Source organism: Clinocottus analis, unplaced genomic scaffold (genome assembly GCF_023055335.1).
Source record: "Clinocottus analis isolate CAN_PGR_092001 unplaced genomic scaffold, fCliAna1.0.p SCAF_8, whole genome shotgun sequence".
In the NCBI taxonomy this organism is placed as follows: Eukaryota; Metazoa; Chordata; class Actinopteri; order Perciformes; family Cottidae; genus Clinocottus; species Clinocottus analis.
In genome coordinates, this window is record NW_027176240.1 from 8,269,666 (window position 1) to 8,289,601 (window position 19,936).

Consider the following 19,936-nt stretch of genomic DNA (forward strand, 5'->3'; position numbering starts at 1 on the left):
GTTTTTTAACGGAAAGCTATTCAAGTATACGTTACGTTGGCTAGCTTGATGACAGTCCGCTAACTTAAGTCTGGTCAGCCGACCGAAGTATGGGATCCTTTGACTCTCCGTTTTTTATTTGCGACCGCTAAACGATGAAAACTGCCGCTTCGAATGCGATTATTTTAAAAAACGGAAATGCGAGCCTGTGTGTAACAGCGAGCTCCTTCTGTGTGTCCCTCATCCCCTCGGTCAGCGTCATGTGAACGCAGCTAGCTATGATGTGATTATGAATAACAGCCGTCGGGTGAAGTTTTAATTGCCATTATCGGAGCTGAATGGCTACACCAAGCGCATTGTCCGCTTTCATTTGACGCCTGCATGCTGTGATTTCGATGGGCGTCTGAGCTCCACGTCGGGGAGGGGGAACCGCTACATAATAACCGAAGACCACTGCGCATCCGAAAAAGATGTCTTTCTTTAATTTTCGGAAGATATTCAAGTTGGGACCCGATAAGAAGAAGAAGCAGTACGAGCACGTGCACAGAGACGTTAACCCGGAGGAGATATGGGACATCATCGGGGAGCTGGGAGACGGAGCGTTTGGGAAAGTGTACAAGGTAACGTTTAAGTTAGCTAACGCGTTAACATCCGCCTCAGGGGTTTTCTAACCGATGTCTTGAGACATTCGCTTCCGCTGTGTTTCACATCGTCATGAGCTCATGAACGCATCATCCTCTGGACCAGCAGACCCTCTGTAACCGAGCGTGTCAAGTGCCAAGCTATGACTCGTGTAACGTTACTGTGCCTTCTTCTCTGTTGAAGAGACGTAAAGAAACGTGACCTTTGACAACTACAAAGTAGGTCAATGGTATGTTCCCATGTTGAGGCAGGCCTTGTGGCGTTGTCCAGCTGTAAATGTGACTTTGCCATGTCATTGAGTTGAACTTGGCCTGAGTTAAACTGTCTGAAGGTGTGGTTCACCGCCACAGAATAAACATGGCCACACAAATGCCAAAAGGTATTGTCTCAGGTTTGCTGTGAGCAGTCAGAGGACACAGTTAAACAGTAACAATTAAAGTCAAACACGCCAGTACTTTTGTTTATGCTATATGCACTGACAGGTGCACAGGTGTAGATGTAAGTTTTGGGAAGGGCTCAACAGTTGTGTCAGTTAAGGTTACTATCGATAGTGTACATGAAACATGAGGTGAACTCCATATCCGCAACACCAATACAGTGTAAGGCTGTGTCATGAAATATCCCTTGTGGAGTTTTTTTAACGTTCATTTTTTGAGAGAGTCAGAGTTTCAGAGAGGGGTTGATTTCTTCTGTGGTTATTTCTGAGGCTGTAGATTGCTGTATTTGGATTACATAGCGAGCACCACCTGTAATCTCAGTTTGACGCACCTTTGCAGGTTATCTGTGTGTGAACTAGGATTGGGCCGGAACACTTTGAAAAGATCAATGACTAGGGAGGGAATTCAGATGCATATATACCTGTTATACCATTCATATACCTGTATTTGTATGGAGGTTAAACATTCAATTGAATACGCCTCTTTGAAACAACCTTCAAATAAAGGACACTGATGCATATAGATGACAAATATAGGCTGTTTAGTGGAAATTAGTTTCACTTGAAGCTCCATATCTTCATCAATTCAGGACTCTTTTACTGACATAACCCTCTTAAATCTCTCTCTCTCTCTCTCTCTCTCTCTCTCTCTCTCTCTCTCTCTCTCTCTCTCTCTCTCTCTCTCTCTCTGTGAGTTATATTGGTCCTTCCTGGAACAATTGCGATCAATTAATGCAGCTAATGGTCTCTAGACAATCTTCAATTGTAAGTCTTATTAGCTGATTAACTAACTGTGATGAAAGCCAGTAGACTCTAATGTCTCCTTCGACTTAAGTTGTAGACAAATTCACTTGCCAAGGTATTGACTGCCTGTTCACTATCCCACACACAGAGAAAGGACTTGACCTCATCCGGTCACATTGCTCAACACAGACTACGTATTTCACCAGTTATTTCACAGGGTTTTGATGGCCGGCTCATTTGGGCGGGGTGACAAATGTAGCCAACAATGTGTGAATCAGCAGTTTTGTAAAGAGAGAAGAGTCCAGAACGCTTAAGCACATCAGCACATAAACATAGGTTCAATTGTGCCTTTAATTTGTGAAGAGGAGTGCCATTTGTCTGGAATAAGTGCTCACATTATCCCTTTAGCCAAGCCGGTTAGTTCACATCAGTCAGTGACATTTTTATCATATAATATGAGAGACAACAATTCTGTCCTTTCGCAAAGTAGCGTGACTCTACTATACAGCTGGAGTAGGGTGTTAGATTGATCCTTATTACAATATTCACATTAGGCTGGTCAATTTATTTGCTCGTTTGAATAGATCATTTCCAAAAAGTGCAAGATAGGTTTACTTGCTATTATGAAAAGAAACTCTAATTTAATCCATCGTTTAGTGTACACGTCATCAACATAATCACTGAAGGCCACAGGCACCTTTTGAATAACGTTCAAAAGCCTCTTCATCCAAAAGTGATATTGAGTGCAGATGTATTAGTGCATTAGTGCACCTGTGCTAAACAGGCGTCGGCCAGTACAAAGGGAAAGAGACAGGGGGTGTGTCAGGTCAGAATTGTGTAAAAATAGTGTGTGACACACTCTGCAGCAGTTGGTCATAGTACTCACTCCCTTTTCTTCTTCCTCAACGCTCCAAGATTGCGTCTGTATTCATGAACATTCAGCCCATAGCTGGCCTTTTTAAAATAACCTCTCAGCTCCTTGTTTCATGGGTGTGGGGTCATTTTTCCTATTAGTCACTTGAGTACAACCTAATCAGGAATGAAGGTTTGGGGACATGTGTTACCAGACCAGCAATAACCATTCCCCTTTTTAAAGCTATTAAATCATAGATTTATGTAGTATAATCTCTAAAATACTGCCACTGTGACCTTACAGTGGGTGTTTCAAAGGGAAAGGACTGATTGAAGAGAGGGAAGAAAAGTAAGAGGAGGAAGTTGGCAAGCCTCAGGATATTAGCTTTTGGTAGAGTAGGTTAGAAAATGATGTGGTGCATTGTAAATATTTTGACTTTAAATTGTTGCTGTGGGTTTTCTGCAGTAATTTTCCCTTTCCAATATACTGTATCACAACATGTTATTATATCGTCTCTATGAAATGTATTTATAGAGCTATGACTCTCTAGGTGCTACACAAGCCATAAAGTGTTGCCGTGTTCATCACTCTCGCTCCAAACTGCTATTGTTTTAAAGGAAATGGTTAGCATTGATGGATGTTCCTCCATAGCCATCTACAGCACTGTTACAGTAAAAAGTAAGCTGAACTGGTCGTTCTGTAGTCCAGCCAGCATGATCAGAAACTATGTATTTAACAGCACCCTAAATTTATACAAGCCTTTGTCATGAATGTTGCTTTCAGGCGCAGAACAAGCAGAATAAAACCCTCGCTGCTGCCAAGGTTATTGACACGAAGACAGAGGATGAATTGGAAGATTACATGGTCGAGATCGAGATTCTGGCCTCCTGCGACCATCATCACATCGTCAAACTGCTGGATGCTTTCTATTTCGAAGGCAAACTATGGGTAAGTAAGCGAGTGCCCGACTCGGGGAACTGTTTTGCTGTTGATTTTGAGACCAGGGAGACACAGAGGCAGTGAACCAGTCACGCATGGAGACACACAAATTCATCACAAGGCACTATTCGTTATGCTGCTTCTTAAAGGACTCTTCTATCGTTCAATAAAGGGATGATAGAAGTGCAACCTTTTCCTGTTGCCTACATTTAAAGAGTTTAAAACCAATCATGTGGCACAGTCTGAAGCAAGGACGATGCTGAGGTCAAAGACACGCTCCCCTTTGTGACCTTGTTTTTACCTCCTCAAAGGCTTAAACAGTGAATATTGTTTCTTTAAAGAGACAAAAGAGTAAATATGTTAAAAAATGTTTTTTATATTTTAAAGAGCCGTGTGTCTGCTTCCTTATCAAGCTATTTTACTGTGTGAGTTGAGTCACAGAGCACTTTTAATACATGGTCAGTAGCTCTCTTTCTGTGTGCGGTAAGAGGCCCCAGAGCAATTAGGTCCTGGCAGGTGGTGTCATGTGACCGTCCCTTGTGGACTGGACACATCTATTGGAAGATAATGGAGTGGTTTTGGTGGCTGGAGAAAGTGCCTGAATAATTCAAAGCGGCATGCAGGTTGTCCCTCCGGCCCCCCGTCTATAAGCAGCATGATGAATGTGTCCCTGCTTCTGCTTTGCACATGTGTTAAGTTAATGTTCATCATAAAAAAATGTTTTTAAAAAAAAGAGGATTTATTCACATGCATGATTTGCAATTTAACCTGAGATTAAGATGATCAGAATCTATGTAAACTACAAGTGAGATTTCCATGGAGCAATAATTGTTATGCAAAACAGGAACAACCACTTGGTTTCTCCTCTTTGTTAGAGTCCCAAAATAGAAAGCGGTGCTCGGTTGTAGCTTTGATTGATTTTGTTTTAACATCTGATACAAAGAGCTGTCAACTAACTGGCAAGTGCCAATAAATATGAAGTGGTTGTCGGTTACATTACATCTGCTTATATGAGTGAGATCAGGAGCTAAGAGTTTTACATCTCAATAACAGTATAAGGGAACGGTGTTATGTTCCTCTAATGCACTGCGGCTTCAAAGAGTTTACTAAAATGTGCTCCGTGGGCGGATTAATCCATAGTTATTATTATTATTAAACACCAGGTGATTGAGGAAATCATTTTTTATCAGAATGATGAGGAAATATCTGCGATGAGAGTCCTATGGAAACACACACACACACACACAAGAATTAGACTTTGTGTTCTAAAAATTGGCTGCCCGACACACCTTTTGCATAGAAACTGTGATGTGTATCTTATAGAAACCATAAGGAGATGATCCCAGGCCTCGTCTCCAGCTTGCAACTAGAAACTCTACTGATATTTTGAACCAGCGATCATTAAAACATAAAGATTTTCCTGAAATGGAAAAGAAAAGATATGTAATTTCACAAAGCTCAGAATGACTGTGTAGGGGCTGATCGATTTATTTCCTGGAATGTTTGACAGAGTAATCAATAACATAGAAAAGAGGTTCCAATGTCTTTCCCATAAATTAGGGCTAGACAATAATTCAATATGATAATTTAGTGTCTTTTAATGGATTCATATAGCGGGATATCTTGATACACAGTTACGTCGTCGACATTGATAATTATAAGCATATGGCACTAAAGTCTGTACGAAATCTGATCAAGCTCAGTTAAATAAAACTGTCTTAATTTAGTTACTCTTTATTTGTGTGAATATGTGTAAATATAGTCAGTGCATAGTTGAAAATATATTTATTTTTAATATTCTTTTCCTCTACAATTTCACTTGCACTGAAGTTCTTAATAAAAATAAGAAAATACTCATCTGTAATGTGTTTAATTCCCAGGATTATACAACAATATGCTTAACCGTGTGGTGATTTCATATGAACCATTTATTGATCTCCTAGGGAACATTCTATAATGTGTGTGTGTGTATGTATGTGTATATATATATTTATATATATGTGTAATATATATATATATATATATATATATATATATATATATATATATATATATATATATATACACATATATATATATACACATATATATATATACACATATATATATATACACATATATATATATATATATATATATATATATATATATATATATATATATATATATATATATATATATATATATATATATATATATCTCGATATGACCTATGTGGTGACAGAAGGTCCATATCAACCAGCCCTACTATAAAGGTCATGTTGTTCACCTACCTTGGATTGCACACATTTAAGCAAATTTTGTGCTATTAGATAAGTTAAATTGTGGCTCCATTGCGTGATAGTAAACATGACTTTTTTATTTCAATTTGTTTCAGATTCTGATTGAGTTCTGTGCGGGTGGTGCAGTGGATGCCATCATGTTGGGTAAGTCCCTCCATTTATTGCAGGAAACAGAAAAACACTATAAAGTTTGGAGTGTTTTCTCTGCTCCATCTTCAAGTGCCAACTCTTTTTTGTGTTGTTATTACATCCAGAAACCTACTCTGTGGGATTTTTCCCTCTCCACAGTTGCGAAGGCCATTCCAACTGTGTAATTATTGTAGCTCAGATTTCAAGGAGTGGTTAGTCCACTTCTAACGCCTACAGTTTGTCCTTTTTTATTTTAAAGCTTAAAGAAACACCTTTCCAACTTCTCGTACATTAGATTTACAAAGAGGATATCAGTTAATTCACTTCACTCTTGGATGTTGACGCGTTTGGCTCTGTGGTCTGACTCACCTCAAACAGATCTTTTCCTCCAGATTGGTTCAGTCATACATGCTGACTGCTGACGGGAGGGGGGTTTCATCACATTTCATGTTAATAAATCCAAAATTGCCAGGCTGTATTTGTAAAAACGGATCACAAAAACTATATTAACCACAATCATAATCACTGATGAATTTATTGAGTGCATGTTTGTCCACAGAACTCGAGAGGCCCTTGACGGAGCCCCAGATCCGCGTGGTGTGTCGCCAGACCTTGGAGGCCCTGTCTTACCTCCACGAGAACAAAGTCATCCACAGAGACCTGAAAGCCGGAAACATTCTCCTTTCTTTGAACGGAGAAGTGAAGCTGGGTAAAAATCTTGTCATCTTTTGCTATGGTTTTATGATTTCTCTAAATATGAAGGGATTATTCACTCATATTCCAACTAAACCCACCATGAGGTACATGCTTCAGAATACATCACAGAACATTCGCTGATTCATTTGTTGATTTCTGTCTCAGATGTCCTTGATGGACACTCTAAATCTTCCTGCAGGACCAACACTAATAAGCTTAAAAGGCTAATTAGCAAAGTCAATTGTGGATCAGTGCTGTGGCAACCAGCTGAGCTATGTGACTTTTGGGATAATAGTACACAGGACTGTGTTTACAAACGATAAAACTGTAATGACTCATTCATGCAGTGTCAAGTGAACAAAACAAAGTGATATGGAACTGTTTTCTGTAGCCCCGAAGGAGATGACTGTATTTTGTATACACCACATATGTACTGGAGTTGGTCATACATTGAACTCATTACATCATATATTCCAGAAGTAAAAGTATTCATTTTGCTGCTCATGTCCGTAGCTGCTGGCTCCCTGATAATTTATATTCTGTAGGCAGAGGGTCATGGCTGAGTCTGGCAAACAATAATTATCAAGCCGTCACCTGACTTAATGATAGAGCTCTCTTTCCCTCTCATGTGTGCATACTGTAAGTGATGGATGGGAACGAGAGCAGCCTGGAACTGTTTCACATGTAAAAGAAGTGCCGAGAGTCGTGATAAGAATGGGAGATTGAGATTTTTCTTCCTATGAGATTTATATGTAAAAGATTGAAGCAGGTTAGTTACAAAATAATTGTGCAATACCTGGGTGACTCGTAGAAATGCCATATGTGTTATTTTGTATTGTCAATGGATTCACTGTTTAACACAAGGTATTAAACAGTTAAAAAATAATCATTATTCATTTCTACTTTCAGCTGACTTTGGGGTGTCTGCTAAAAATACCAAGACTTTTCAGAGAAGAGATTCTTTCATCGGCACTCCGTATTGGTGAGGCATTCATCCTGCATACACGAGAGCTTTTACCCCTTTTCCATCAAAGCGTGTCTCACAGCTGGGATTTGTCTTTGCTATGGCACAAAATCTGTCATGGAATGTGGAAAGGCCTCATTCAGCATTTTAGATGCACGGTGTTAGATGACATCAGCTTTAAATACTAAATAGGATTCCTATCTTTCAAATCCCTGACCGAAATGTACATGCATGCTATTTTATTGTCTTTTTACCATTGAAGAGTGAAGATAATTGACCGTCAGGAAGTTCTAAAAAAAAAAAAAAAAAAAACACTCACTCGCAGTCCAAAATTAACTGCATGTTAATTACAAACCCAGTGACTTCTGATTTTGCAGGATGGCCCCAGAGGTGGTAATGTGCGAAACCTCCAAGGACCGTCCGTACGACTACAAAGCCGACATCTGGTCCCTTGGCGTCACCCTTATAGAGCTGGCGCAGATTGAGCCACCCAACCACGAGATGAACCCAATGAGAGTGCTGCTGAAAATAGCCAAGTCCGAGCCACCCACACTCATGCATCCCTCTCGCTGGTGAGACAGAGCGCTGGTGATGACTAGAGAAGTGGCACTGGAATGTTTCCGGTTTGGAGATAAGGATATGTTGACTGTTAAATGTGTAAACGCATAGTGGATTGTGAATGCTTAACTGAATACCCACAGGGGGAAGAATGGTATTAATTGTATTTTGCAAAGCAGGACCCAGGGATACTTACTTTGCTCCATCAACGTGCTGATTTTGTTTTATTCATTCTTGAAAGGTCACCACAATTTAATGACTTCCTGCGGAGAGCGCTTGATAAGAATGTGGACAATAGGTGGAGCACGCTACAGCTTCTACAGGTGAGCTGGTTGACTTCAGTCACTCCCTCCTGGTACCTCACATTACACAAACATCTACTCGGCCTACAATACAGCCCAAAGAATACATACACACTTAAAAAGTCATTTTCTGTTTGTTCTGATATTGGATTCAGATGTACATTTGTTGTGTCCCTGTCCCTCTGTATAGCATCCTTTTGTCACCAGTGTAACTGACAGCAAACCTCTCAGAGAGCTCATAGCTGAAGCTAAAGCTGAAGTCACAGAGGAGATTGAGGATAGCAAAGAGGAGGAAGAAGAGGAAGAGCCTGATACACCTGTGGTTTGTAGCGTTATCAGTGTTTGGATATAACAAGCATGATAATACAATATATTTTAAATGATGTATGAGTGGTTAATATCTACATGAAAGACTTATTGTTATTTTTCTGACTCTTTGCTCAGGCGGCTCCTGGGCACAAGCGAGCGCCATCAGATGTCAGTGTGGCCAGCTCTGAGGATGACAAAGTCCCTCCAACTTCCTCCACATTGGAATCTGTTACAGAAAAGACGGAGGCCGAGCCTGCTGAGGACCGGATCAGTGACAAGCTATCTGATGAAGGACTTGGAACAAGTGAGGTAGACAAGACTGAGGAGGAGAAACTCAACGAGGTGTCTGATACCAGTAATGAAGACCTGGCCTCTGGGTTAATAGAGCCCACCAAGGACTTATTCTCACAAGATCCTACAGAGCTTACTCGACCAGAAGATAGTCAAGCTGAAGAGATTGCTGCGGTGCCTGCAGTGTCACAGCCAGAAAAACCTGAACATACAGCCGTTACACAAGAACTTGAGGAGGAACAGAAAGAGACGCAAGGAGAGAAAGCAGAGGATGAACCTACTCAAGTTATAGAAGAAGAACCTAAGGAGGTGAAAAAAGAGGAAGAAAAAGACGTGGGTACAGGAGAATCCACAGAATCCCAAGAAGCACCAGAAAAAACAGAATCCATATCAGGGGAAGTGGCTCAGGCAGAAGAAGAAAGCAAAGAGCCAGAAGAGACACCTCAGCATACCTTAACAGAAGACTCTGCTAATAGCATAGATGTCAATATACACATGCACAATATAGAATCAAATGTAGTGGGCACAAACATTAATGGAGACACAGACACAACGTTGAGCGTGGATGAGTCCTCTGCTGTGGTTGTGTTGGAGAAAGAGGATATAGAAAGTCAGTCAGAGGACAAGCCTGAGGATGAGGCAGAGCAGCAAGAGAGCGAGACCAAGGGGGAGGTTGATCTGGAGGAACAGGCCCCAACTGAATCCACAAATGCAGTCAGTGATGAAGCCAAAGTCACATCTGAGGACTCAGAACAAGCGGTGCCATGTAAAGATGTCCCTGTGAAGGAAGATGAGGAGAAAACTCCCCGTGCAGATGAGAGCACTTCCCAAGATGCTGTATCTGTACCAGAGAGTGAAACGGATTCAGAAAGCAAGATCGAGCATGGAAGCCCTGCTGTGATCAAGCCAGATTTGGAGAAGGACTCTGACTCTGGAAGCAGCTCTGCTGCAGATAGCAACAGCCTTGACCTCAATCTATCCATCTCCAGCTTCCTGTCAAAGAGTAAAGAAGGGGGCTCTGTGTCTATGCAGGTAATATAATATTTACAATCTCTGTTTCTTCTTAAATCATTAACACTTTTTCTGATCATTTGAGCCCCCAAAACCTGCCCGTTTTATTTGTAGGAGTCAAAACGTCAGAAGAAGACTCTGAAGAAGACGCGTAAGTTCATGGTGGATGGTGTTGAGGTCAGTGTGACGACATCAAAGATAGTGACGGATAACGACGCCAAGAGCGAAGAGATGAGGTTCCTGAGGTACGTCTGTATCCAACCTGCTTACCCTAATGTTGCTCTAAATATGTGCACGGCATATTTCACACGTCTGCCTAAAATAGTTTATTTTACAACTCCCACAGAGTTTTACAAATGCCAGATGGGTTATCTCCTGTGATGAATGTTGGAGTATGTTACTGTCATCTCCTATGTTACCTTTTAAAGACATGCTGTGCTGAATGTTTACACAAATGCTCTCTGACTGGACTTGACGTTGGGTTCATGACCTTTTGTCAGTAATTCAGAGTTGGTATGTCTCAATTTAACAACCAATAGTTAAAAAATGTACCACCAAAGCAGCTATTCAATATTTAAAATACACATATTGTAATCAATCTTAAATTGCATACTCAAAAAAGATAAGGGATAACGAAACAAACCATAAAATCCTAGTTAATAATTGAAAAATTGTTTGTTTGTTTTTTGGAACAAAATCCTATAATATCAATGATGTGTGCTCATTTGAGATGAGTAAGTATGGTGGCCCCCTCACCACAATGTCGGTGTTGTTTTCTTAGGCGGCAGGAGTTGAGAGAGCTGCGCCTCCTGCAGAAAGAGGAGCAGAGGGCCCAGCAGCAGCTCAGCAACAAGCTGCAGCAGCAGAGAGAGCAGATCTACCGCCGCTTTGAACAGGAAACTGCTGTGAGTCACTTTGTCTGTACCGCAGTGGCGCGATGTGTTATTTTGTTTTTGGCCAATTCCTAGGTAACAAGCTGCTTCATCTCACATCATGCAGATCATGCAAGCACATCTATCGAATATGAATCTGATGAAGGTGCTAGCATAAAGGATGTATTTAGACACCAGTCAGCCTCTACTTACTCGACTTATTGGAGAATTTATTAATTTATTGTGTCTATTGTGGGCCAATTCCCCTTTAATCAGTGATGATCACAATATTTAAAACTTAAACTTGATTCTCCCCTATTGTTTGAAAGGCAAGTTGAAATGAAACCACACAGATGTCTTTTACAATACATGTATTTATCTTATGATATGGGATCACATATAAACACTTTGTGATGTTCTCCGGCTGATGCCAGTTTCTGCTGAATCTGTCCGTGCAGGCTAAGAAGCGCCAATATGACCAAGAAGTGGAGAACCTCGAGAAGAAGCAGAAGCAGACCATCGAGCGACTGGAACAGGATCACACCAGCCGACTTCGAGACGAAGCCAAGCGCATCAAAGCGGATCAAGACAAGGAGCTCTCCAAGTTCCAAAACATGCTGAAGAACCGGAAGAAAGAGGTACTGTGGTGCATGGCTGCTTCTGCATAGAGACGCCTTTTAGTAGGCTGATTAGCTCCTAACTAGGGTAGCTCGGGGTTGTAAGCATTTGCATGTCATAGATCCAAGCTGTTTAATGGTGCATGTGTTTAAGAACTAAGCCGGTGGCATAATTGGCTGTGTCATATTAATCCTAAGGGAGCGGTGTGCCTTGCTGTTCCTGTACTGTATGTCTGCAAATGACAGCAACAGTCTGTGCGGCCTTTTTCCTAGATGCTGCTAGCTCCATGTTGTTGTATCCATTATTCATCTGCTCCGAGGCTTCTGGTTGCCTCTTAAGGAGCACTGCGCTACTGAGTCTTTAGTGAACTATTTAAACATATACCTTATCATGCTGCCTTAAATGCTTTCTTCAGGGTTCTGGGTGCTTGCCGTTCTTGTGTTTTGCTTTTTGCAGCTTTTTTTACGGCGTCAGTGCCGATTGGCAGCCATTGTGTATTTATGATGCCTTGTGGTGGTTGTGCTGCTCGCAATTTGCTGTCTGAGCCACTTGGAGGATAATTTATTGTACTTAAAGATATTATTGCAGGTTAGCTTAAAGGGTTGCTTCTCAGCTATGTACTTTGTTGTGGTTGTTTTGCTAAAAATAAAAGTTATTGGCTGTTGGTAATGCACATAATTTATGATGTTTGTAATTTGCAATGTTGTGCTCTGTATTTAAGATGTACTGTTGTTGTGTGTTTATCTAACCATGTATCTTGTATGAGTGTGTTGTGGTGGCTTTGGTCATGGGATGGCCGACATTTCAAGAGTTATCTGAGTGGTGTTGGGCTCATTTGGGGAAATGATAACCGCCTCGCATCAGAGTAAATGATATGGAATCATCTTTAAGTATAAATTCAAGGAAGTAGTATACACAATCCACTGTCACTGCAACACAGACTGTTAAAGTAAAATCAAGTACGGAAATACGCTGTGAAGCAGTAAACTGAGCAACCCTGTGGCCCACCTGAGCTCATGATAGTCCTTTCTCACGGTGTGTGGCCTAATGTACGCACACACAGATTACACCACACAGGACTAGCTGGTTTAGTTTAGCCACCAGATTCGCTAGTAGAGTCACATTTAAATGCTGACTCTATGCACACCCATCTGTCTTAGAACCTCTTGAATGGAAAAAAAAATACCTACGCCAGAGCACAGCATAAAAGAAACTGCATCATCCAGACATCTATTGAGTCAATAAGGAAACTGAAGGGAACTGTCGGCTTCAAGACATGTTACAAAAAGCTCCAACGGACAGTTTCTTAAAGGAAGATTTCTCAGCTACAGGTATGATCAGTGTTCTTTGTGTGATGCACCAGTGAAGTCTCAGCTACATGCAGTTAAAAGCGTTAAAACAGTCCACAAGTCAGGACGTAGTGATCACCGATGATTCCAAGTCAGTTTCTCTTATTTAATCGCTGGAGGCAAAAGAATCACCTTGATGACTGAGGGACTTGATTGAATGCAAAGTAATACAGGGCCAGCTGTTCAAGACTAACATCTGCCAAGTACCAGTAATTTTTTTCTTTTTCTTTTGGCAACCTCCTTTCTGCACTCATGCAGTTCAAACTTACAGTTCTGACGTGCTACTAATCAAAAAAAGACTTCACGACTATTTCAAAGGAAAATAATTAAGCATGCAGATTTTGAATCAGTTGGTGGCTGGGTTCAGTATTTCTCCTCTCAAAGTGGGCAGTGCATGTCTTCTACTGATTTTCAGACTACACAGAATAAACCAGTTTCTGCACACACACTGTAGGCCAAACAGGAAGTTGGACAGACACCCAAACATATGAGAAAAGAGCTCATGAAACGCATAAAGGAGGACCTATCGTTCATTAAGACCGCAGAGGTAAACCGTCGCCTGCTGTCTCTTACTCTGTGAAAGATTTCTCTCCTTCTCCTTTTCCCAAGTTCTCCCTCATCCTATTCCTTCTTGTAAAGTATTTACATGAACACGAACACACAAATTACACTGTCATGTTATTGCTCCGTATCTTGGCTCTATACAAATCTGTCAACCCAGTTTAGTATATAATTTAAACTGAGTGTGTATGCGGTTTTGTTAAGCCGTTATGCGGAAAGAGTCACATTAATGGGCAGCACTGTTTTACAACTAAGATAAATTATCTGCTTCTGACCTTCTTAAATATTGACATTTGCTGTTTTTCTTAGTCCACTTTAAATAGTCAAATAAATATTATGTTGGTCCCACAAAACATAAATGATGAATCATTTTGGATATTTAGCGTCCAAATGAATGATCTATTATAAAAGTAATTGTTAGTTGCAGCCCTAATACAATATTCATAGACTTGATCCTACATACATGAAAAAAACAGAATGAGAAATGTACTATACAGAGCTTGTATATACTGCTACTAGTAAACACAATGCTTCACCTTTTCTCCTGAGATTGCTTATGTGGCATTTTCAGTCATCAATGGTCCTACAAAAGTGTCTGTTCTGAATTTACTATTTACCACAGAGTACCGTTGAGTGTTTATCATGCAGTGAATTAATGAACAGGCGAAGGCGAGTGAGTGCAGACTCTGCTTTTGTTTCCAAAGTAGACATCTGTACTGAAAGCCCTTTCCATCGTTTACTAATCAAACACGAGTCATGTGGACAAAGCCCTTCTTTTCTCTGAAAGGTGACACGTAGACACTCCATGAGCCAGGAGCATGGACAGAAAGAAAACTGCTTTTCGTTTTTTATGCAAGTTGGATGAAGCTCAAGTGCCGCATTTCAAGCATGAGAAGACCAGAAGACTATTAATAACTAATTAATTTACTTTCCCCTAACATTTAGCGAGAACTGTGCTGTGCGCCTGAAACTCACCGAAATTCCCAAAGGGGAAAATCTCTTGCGTAACTTCGGAATTAGTGAGTGAGTGTGTGTGTGTGGGTGTGTGTGTAAGAGGTGTGTGTGTGTGTGTGTGTGTGTGTGTGTGTGTGTGACATCCTCAGCCTGCTGTGTGCTGTCTGTCCCTGATCAGGATGAGTGCGCTTGTGCTCTCCTCCACAGGCAGTGGCCCAGGTTATGATACAGTCTTTTCAGTTGTCCTCATGCGCACTCTTCAACGCTCAGATGCAGGATGTAAGTTGCCCCGCCCCCCCTTCTCCACGCCCTGTTTCTATACATCTCCGGCCCATACTTAGATGTGAGCAGTGACAGGATAGTCTGTGATGGTTCAGTTTTAAGAACAACACATGTAAGCATGGGCGTTGTTTTTTTTTAGTGTTACCATCACTGTGTTTGTGCGGTGGTTCTCTCTTTCTCCCCTGCTCCGTGTTCTTCCTCCAACAATTCACAAATGTTCAACATCTCTGTATTTTATCTGGTATTTGTATTGTATTACATTACACTGCTGCGTTGAGTCTGGGAGTAAACAGCGCTCTTTCCCAGCTGTGTTGTAGTCGTTGATCTCCTTCTGTCTGGATCCATGTTTGTCTCTGTCAGCCGAAGTCCAAATATAGATTGACTGCCTATGTTACAAGATGGATGTAAAAGTCACTTTGTGCACAGTATAACATTTTAACCATCCTTATTTGGTGTCTGCAGTATAATATTATTATCTATTGTAGGTTTCTTCAATTAATTGTGTTTAATAACAAAATCAATTACAGCTCATGATGGTAATAAGTAATAACAGTATATAATGTACAATGTGGCACCAGCTACATAGATCAAATCTCTATTTTTGTATTGTACTTAGATTAAATGAATAGATAATGCTGGCTGCTTATGTAATGAGTCATGCGCAGCGTAGGCTAAGCTCTGGACGGTGTGTGCACGTCAATGTTGATGTTGTCTCACATCAAACAGTGAATCTGTATCTTTACTGAACTGTTAAACTTTTCTTTCTCTCTCTCTTCACCTCCACTGTGGATCATTGCCATCCATGCTCTCTGAGTGTCTCCTCTACTGATCCAGTTGATGATGTGACATCTTAGTGCTCTGTGTTTTTTCTGACCTTGAAGTGGATGACTTGATTATGTCATTTTAGTTTCAGGCCATTTTGATACTGGAGACATTGTGCTCTCTCTCTTTCTTGCTCTTTGCTGTCCCTCTGCATGATCATCTTGGCTTCCTCTCACTTGCTCCTCTCCTCTCTGGATTCTCAGGAACAAGAGTTCCTCCAGAAGCAGCAGCAAGAGCTGGACGGAGCTCTAAAGAAAATCATCCAGCAGCATAAACTGGAAATCACCACTATTGAGAGAGACTGCCTGAACCACAAGCAGCAGCTGATGAGAGGTAGAAGATGGAGGAAGTTCTACTTGGTAGATTAAATCAGCCCTTTTACCGCAACGGCACATATTTACATTACTTCTTTACACCTTTTTAAACCATGCCATAGTTGTTTCAAGTTATGTGATTTCCAGTGTGACATGAAAATCAGGATTGTAGAGACATGCAACTATTCGTAGGGAATATCGCAGTGTCTTATAATGTTTGTCAGTGTTTTTATCGTTGCCTAGTAAAGCTAGAGAAAGCATGGGTTGATTTGAAGCACAACATAGTCGTTTGTGTGCTGGTGAGAAACACAACGACGCTTCTGGTTCTGATTCCCTCTGAAGGCAACACATCAGCAGACTTTCCAAGTAAACCAAGCAACAGCCTGAAAGGTTCGACACAAAAGTCGACGTGCCAATGGGGCAAACGGAGTGTGAATACTGACTGACGTGCAGACATGTTCCAGCATTGTCCAACTTGCTGACAGTGTTTCCTGCCTGTCTTGGTTTCATCGCTTTAATTGTCACCAGCTAGCATGTATGTACGTGTTCGGTCTCTCACACTCACGTGGCCTCATGTGTTGTTTTTGCATTTGCACGTGTGTGTTTTGTAGCTCGAGAGGCGGCCATGTGGGAGTTAGAGGAGCGCCACCTGCAGGAGAAGCACCAGCAGCTGAAGCAGCAGCTGAAAGACCAGTACTTCCTGCAGAGACACCAGCTGCTGAAGAGGCATGATAAAGTATGAGCTGCAAGAGAAACTACTCCGAGTAATGTCTTATTGTAAACAATGCTTCTGAACTCAAAACTGCGCACATGTGTTTAACAGGAGATGGAGCAGATGCACCGCTACAACCAGCGATTGATAGAGGAGATGAAGAACAAACAGACTCAAGAGAGGGTTCGTCTGCCCAAGATTCAGCGCAGCGAGGCCAAAACCCGCATGGCAATGTTCAAGAAGAGCCTCCGCATCACCGCCACGGCAGCTGTCACGCCGGAGCAGGAGAGAGAGCGGATAAAACAGGTAACGGACACTGTGGACGTTTTACATAACATGCGCACTAAGGATCTGCACAAAACAAAGTTATTCATCACAGCCCGTCTACAACTTTCAAGTCACCATTTCACAAGCTTTTACATCGTCCTCAAAATAATGTTTCAACTCTGTTTTGTTCAGATGGGACCAGTAAAAGAATCCTAAAACTTATCCGCTGCAATAAGTAAATAGTAAAAATAGGTTGTTATAAAAATATATGATTTTTGGCTTTGCAGTCCGTGTAGTACATGTTTGAAATCGACCGCTCTCTGGCCGAGTCCCTCACTTGTCCATCTGCATAATCACCAGTCAGACGTACTCGCACGGCCTGCGGCACGAGCAGATAACCTTTTAAAAACACAACTTTTCTTCAGAAAAGACAAATCAATGAATAGCTTTGTTTGGTTTTGAGGTGTCGTAACAGTTGTGCCTTTGCCGGCTTGGTCCAGTTTGCTTCTCAGGAAGACAAGAGGCAGAAGAACGAGCGACTCCATCAACACCAGAAACACGAGAACCAGATGAGGGATCTGCAGCTGCAGTGTGACTCAAACATCAGGGAGCTGCAGCAGCTACAGGTGAGCGCACAGCACAAACACACACACACACACTTAAACACACATGCTTTATGTGTTTTTTTAAGCCACATTTTAAGCATAGCACTTGCATCCTGATCTCAGCCCATTTACCCTGAAGCGACATCTATTAACCCACATTTTCTTTCAGAATGAGAAATGCCACCTTCTGATTGAACACGAGACCCAAAAGCTGAAGGAGCTGGATGAGGAGCATAGCCAAGAGATAAGGGAGTGGAGAGAGAAGCTAAGACCCAGGAAGAAGGTACATTTAACATCCATTTACTCATTGACTTCAGAGTTTCCACTCCTACAGTCAAGAATAAAGAATGTCTCTGATTCTCAGATTTGTTTGTGATATAATCCTCTCAGTGGTCGACTCAGTTGTTTGTATCTGCTGCCCCCTGCAGGCGCTAGAGGAGGAGTTCACACGGAAGCTCCAGGAGCAGGAGGTCTTTTTCAAGATGACCGGCGAATCCGAATGCCTTAACCCCACCACCCAGAGTCGGGTATCCAAATTCTACCCGATCCCAAACCTGCACAACTCTGGTTCATAGCGTCTGTCTGTCTATATGTCTGTCTGTGCTACACAACAGACTCCTATCGGACTCGGCTGCGCTCAGACTCTTCCTGGTGGAGCGACATGATTTCTCCGACCGTTACTGATAAAATGTCTTCACCGCTTTTGATTCCACCGTTAGTGAGCATGACGTGCCTAAACACCGTTCCCTCACCTAATCCATTTTTTTCTCAGCTACGTGTCCAATGATAATGATATGCACTTTTCTGAGCATGTTCAAATTTTAAAAGCCTGCAGTTGGTAGCGAAGGCCAATCATATTAATCAGATTATTGTAAGCACAGCCTGCTTCAGTATGAATGATCTCCAGTGCCTCCATATGTTCTTGTTTATCTGCATCTAGGGCCCTGCCTGTGTTTTGCAGTAAATACGCTTCCCCCTGAATGTCTTGCACTTAAATAACTGGATATCATTTCCACCCACAATCACAAGCTGTTGGGAGATTAAACTGACTGGGATCTTGTGTTGCTGCATGAAAGGTAGAGCTGGTTCAAGGGAGATGGACGGAGCAGTTCTACGTTATTATGGCTGTATATTCTGAAGACGGAGTAAAAAAAACAGCAACGCGTTGCGATCATAAGGCTGTGAGTTCAAATCAAAAGGAATGTACTGTGTTGTAAATGATGCGCTGAGTGAAATGTTACGTGTGTACCTACGTATGGTGTTTAATCAGATACTGTGCTTGCCATGAGGGTCTTACGATTTTTAATTTCAGAGCTTATTCCCACGTAGTTAAACACAAAGGTGACCTGTTACGTCCTGGAGAATGATGGATTACATACTAAATGAAAACAAAATCACCTTGAAATGAAAACTAAAGGAATGTAAAGCCGTTTATTTGCACTGTTTTGCCACATGAGCTAAAGAATAAATATGCAGTAGGAAAACAGTCAATGTATTTTGACAGTGAGTCACCTTTGCCTCACCCATTCAAACTTCAAATCAACAGAATTGTCTTTTTTGTTACTTTTTACTTAATTTACTCTTTTTTCAAATATGCCCTTTTTAGTATTTTATGATCACATCTAGTTTTCTAAACATGTATTCTTGAAATATCGATGCTGTATTTGCTCTTTTCTGTGAGCTTGCTGCTCTTGAGACCAGTGTTGTGTGAAAGGTAAACCGCTGTAACTGTTTCAATGTGTGAGATGACATTCTTCGCTGTATTTTGGAAGCTAAAGTATTGATGGTTAACAAAAAGAGATTTCAAGACACCTGATTATTTTATTTTGTCGCTGCATATCATCACTGCATGTTATAATTTCTGTATGCTGACATTCACATTGATTTGTGTTTTGTCATGAATGCTGGGTTTTTATTGGGGTTATTTGGAGATTGTCTTGTGAATTACACCAAATGCCCCCATAGATTTCAAATATATTTTTTATTTGCTTTGGAATTACAGCATTTCGATAAGTTGTCATTCTACCACATTGAATATCCTTTTGATGTCAGATCAAATGTATTTAAAGTGTCTTTATGAATTAACTTTTCTTTAGTTGTAAATAAAAAATATTGACTGTTTAAATGTCTGGAGTGAAGATCAAGACTTCAAATATATTAATTGAATGTCAATAAGTTCATTACGCAAAACATGATCTGGGAACATTTTATAATTTAATCTTTTCAACACTTAATGGTATAAAGAAAATAGATCAATTTCAGTGCGCTCTCATACAAAAATATACAATCCAATCAGTCATTTCTTAGTGATTATCTGTCTTTCAACCATGCGAACAATGTTATTTATTTAATTTACCAACAAACCTTTCAAGTATATCATCAGTCTTCACTACAGCAACATTAACTGTCCCCAAAGTCCCCTCCCTGCTTCACAAATGACCCTCA

At 41.0% G+C, this 19,936-nt stretch overlaps 1 protein-coding gene across 2 annotated transcripts; it reads left to right on the forward strand.

Moving 5' to 3' along the window:
• Positions 1-50: 50 nt before the first annotated feature.
• slka (STE20-like kinase a) lies at positions 51-19,610 on the forward strand. 2 transcript variants are annotated; one of them, XM_068568756.1, is made up of 19 exons: positions 51-599; positions 3,438-3,602; positions 5,971-6,019; positions 6,564-6,713; positions 7,610-7,682; positions 8,042-8,236; positions 8,464-8,545; positions 8,715-8,846; positions 8,969-10,156; positions 10,250-10,380; positions 10,917-11,040; positions 11,466-11,645; positions 14,697-14,768; positions 15,797-15,926; positions 16,519-16,643; positions 16,731-16,925; positions 17,387-17,512; positions 17,661-17,774; positions 17,920-19,610. In XM_068568756.1, the coding sequence occupies exons 1-19, from the start codon at positions 450-452 to the stop codon at positions 18,064-18,066; spliced, it is 3,528 nt and encodes a 1,175-aa protein (XP_068424857.1). In that variant the 5' UTR covers positions 51-449; the 3' UTR covers positions 18,067-19,610. The 2 variants fall into 2 exon arrangements, with proteins under 2 accessions (XP_068424857.1, XP_068424858.1); XM_068568757.1 differs by lacking the exon at positions 14,697-14,768.
• Positions 19,611-19,936: the final 326 nt, after the last annotated feature.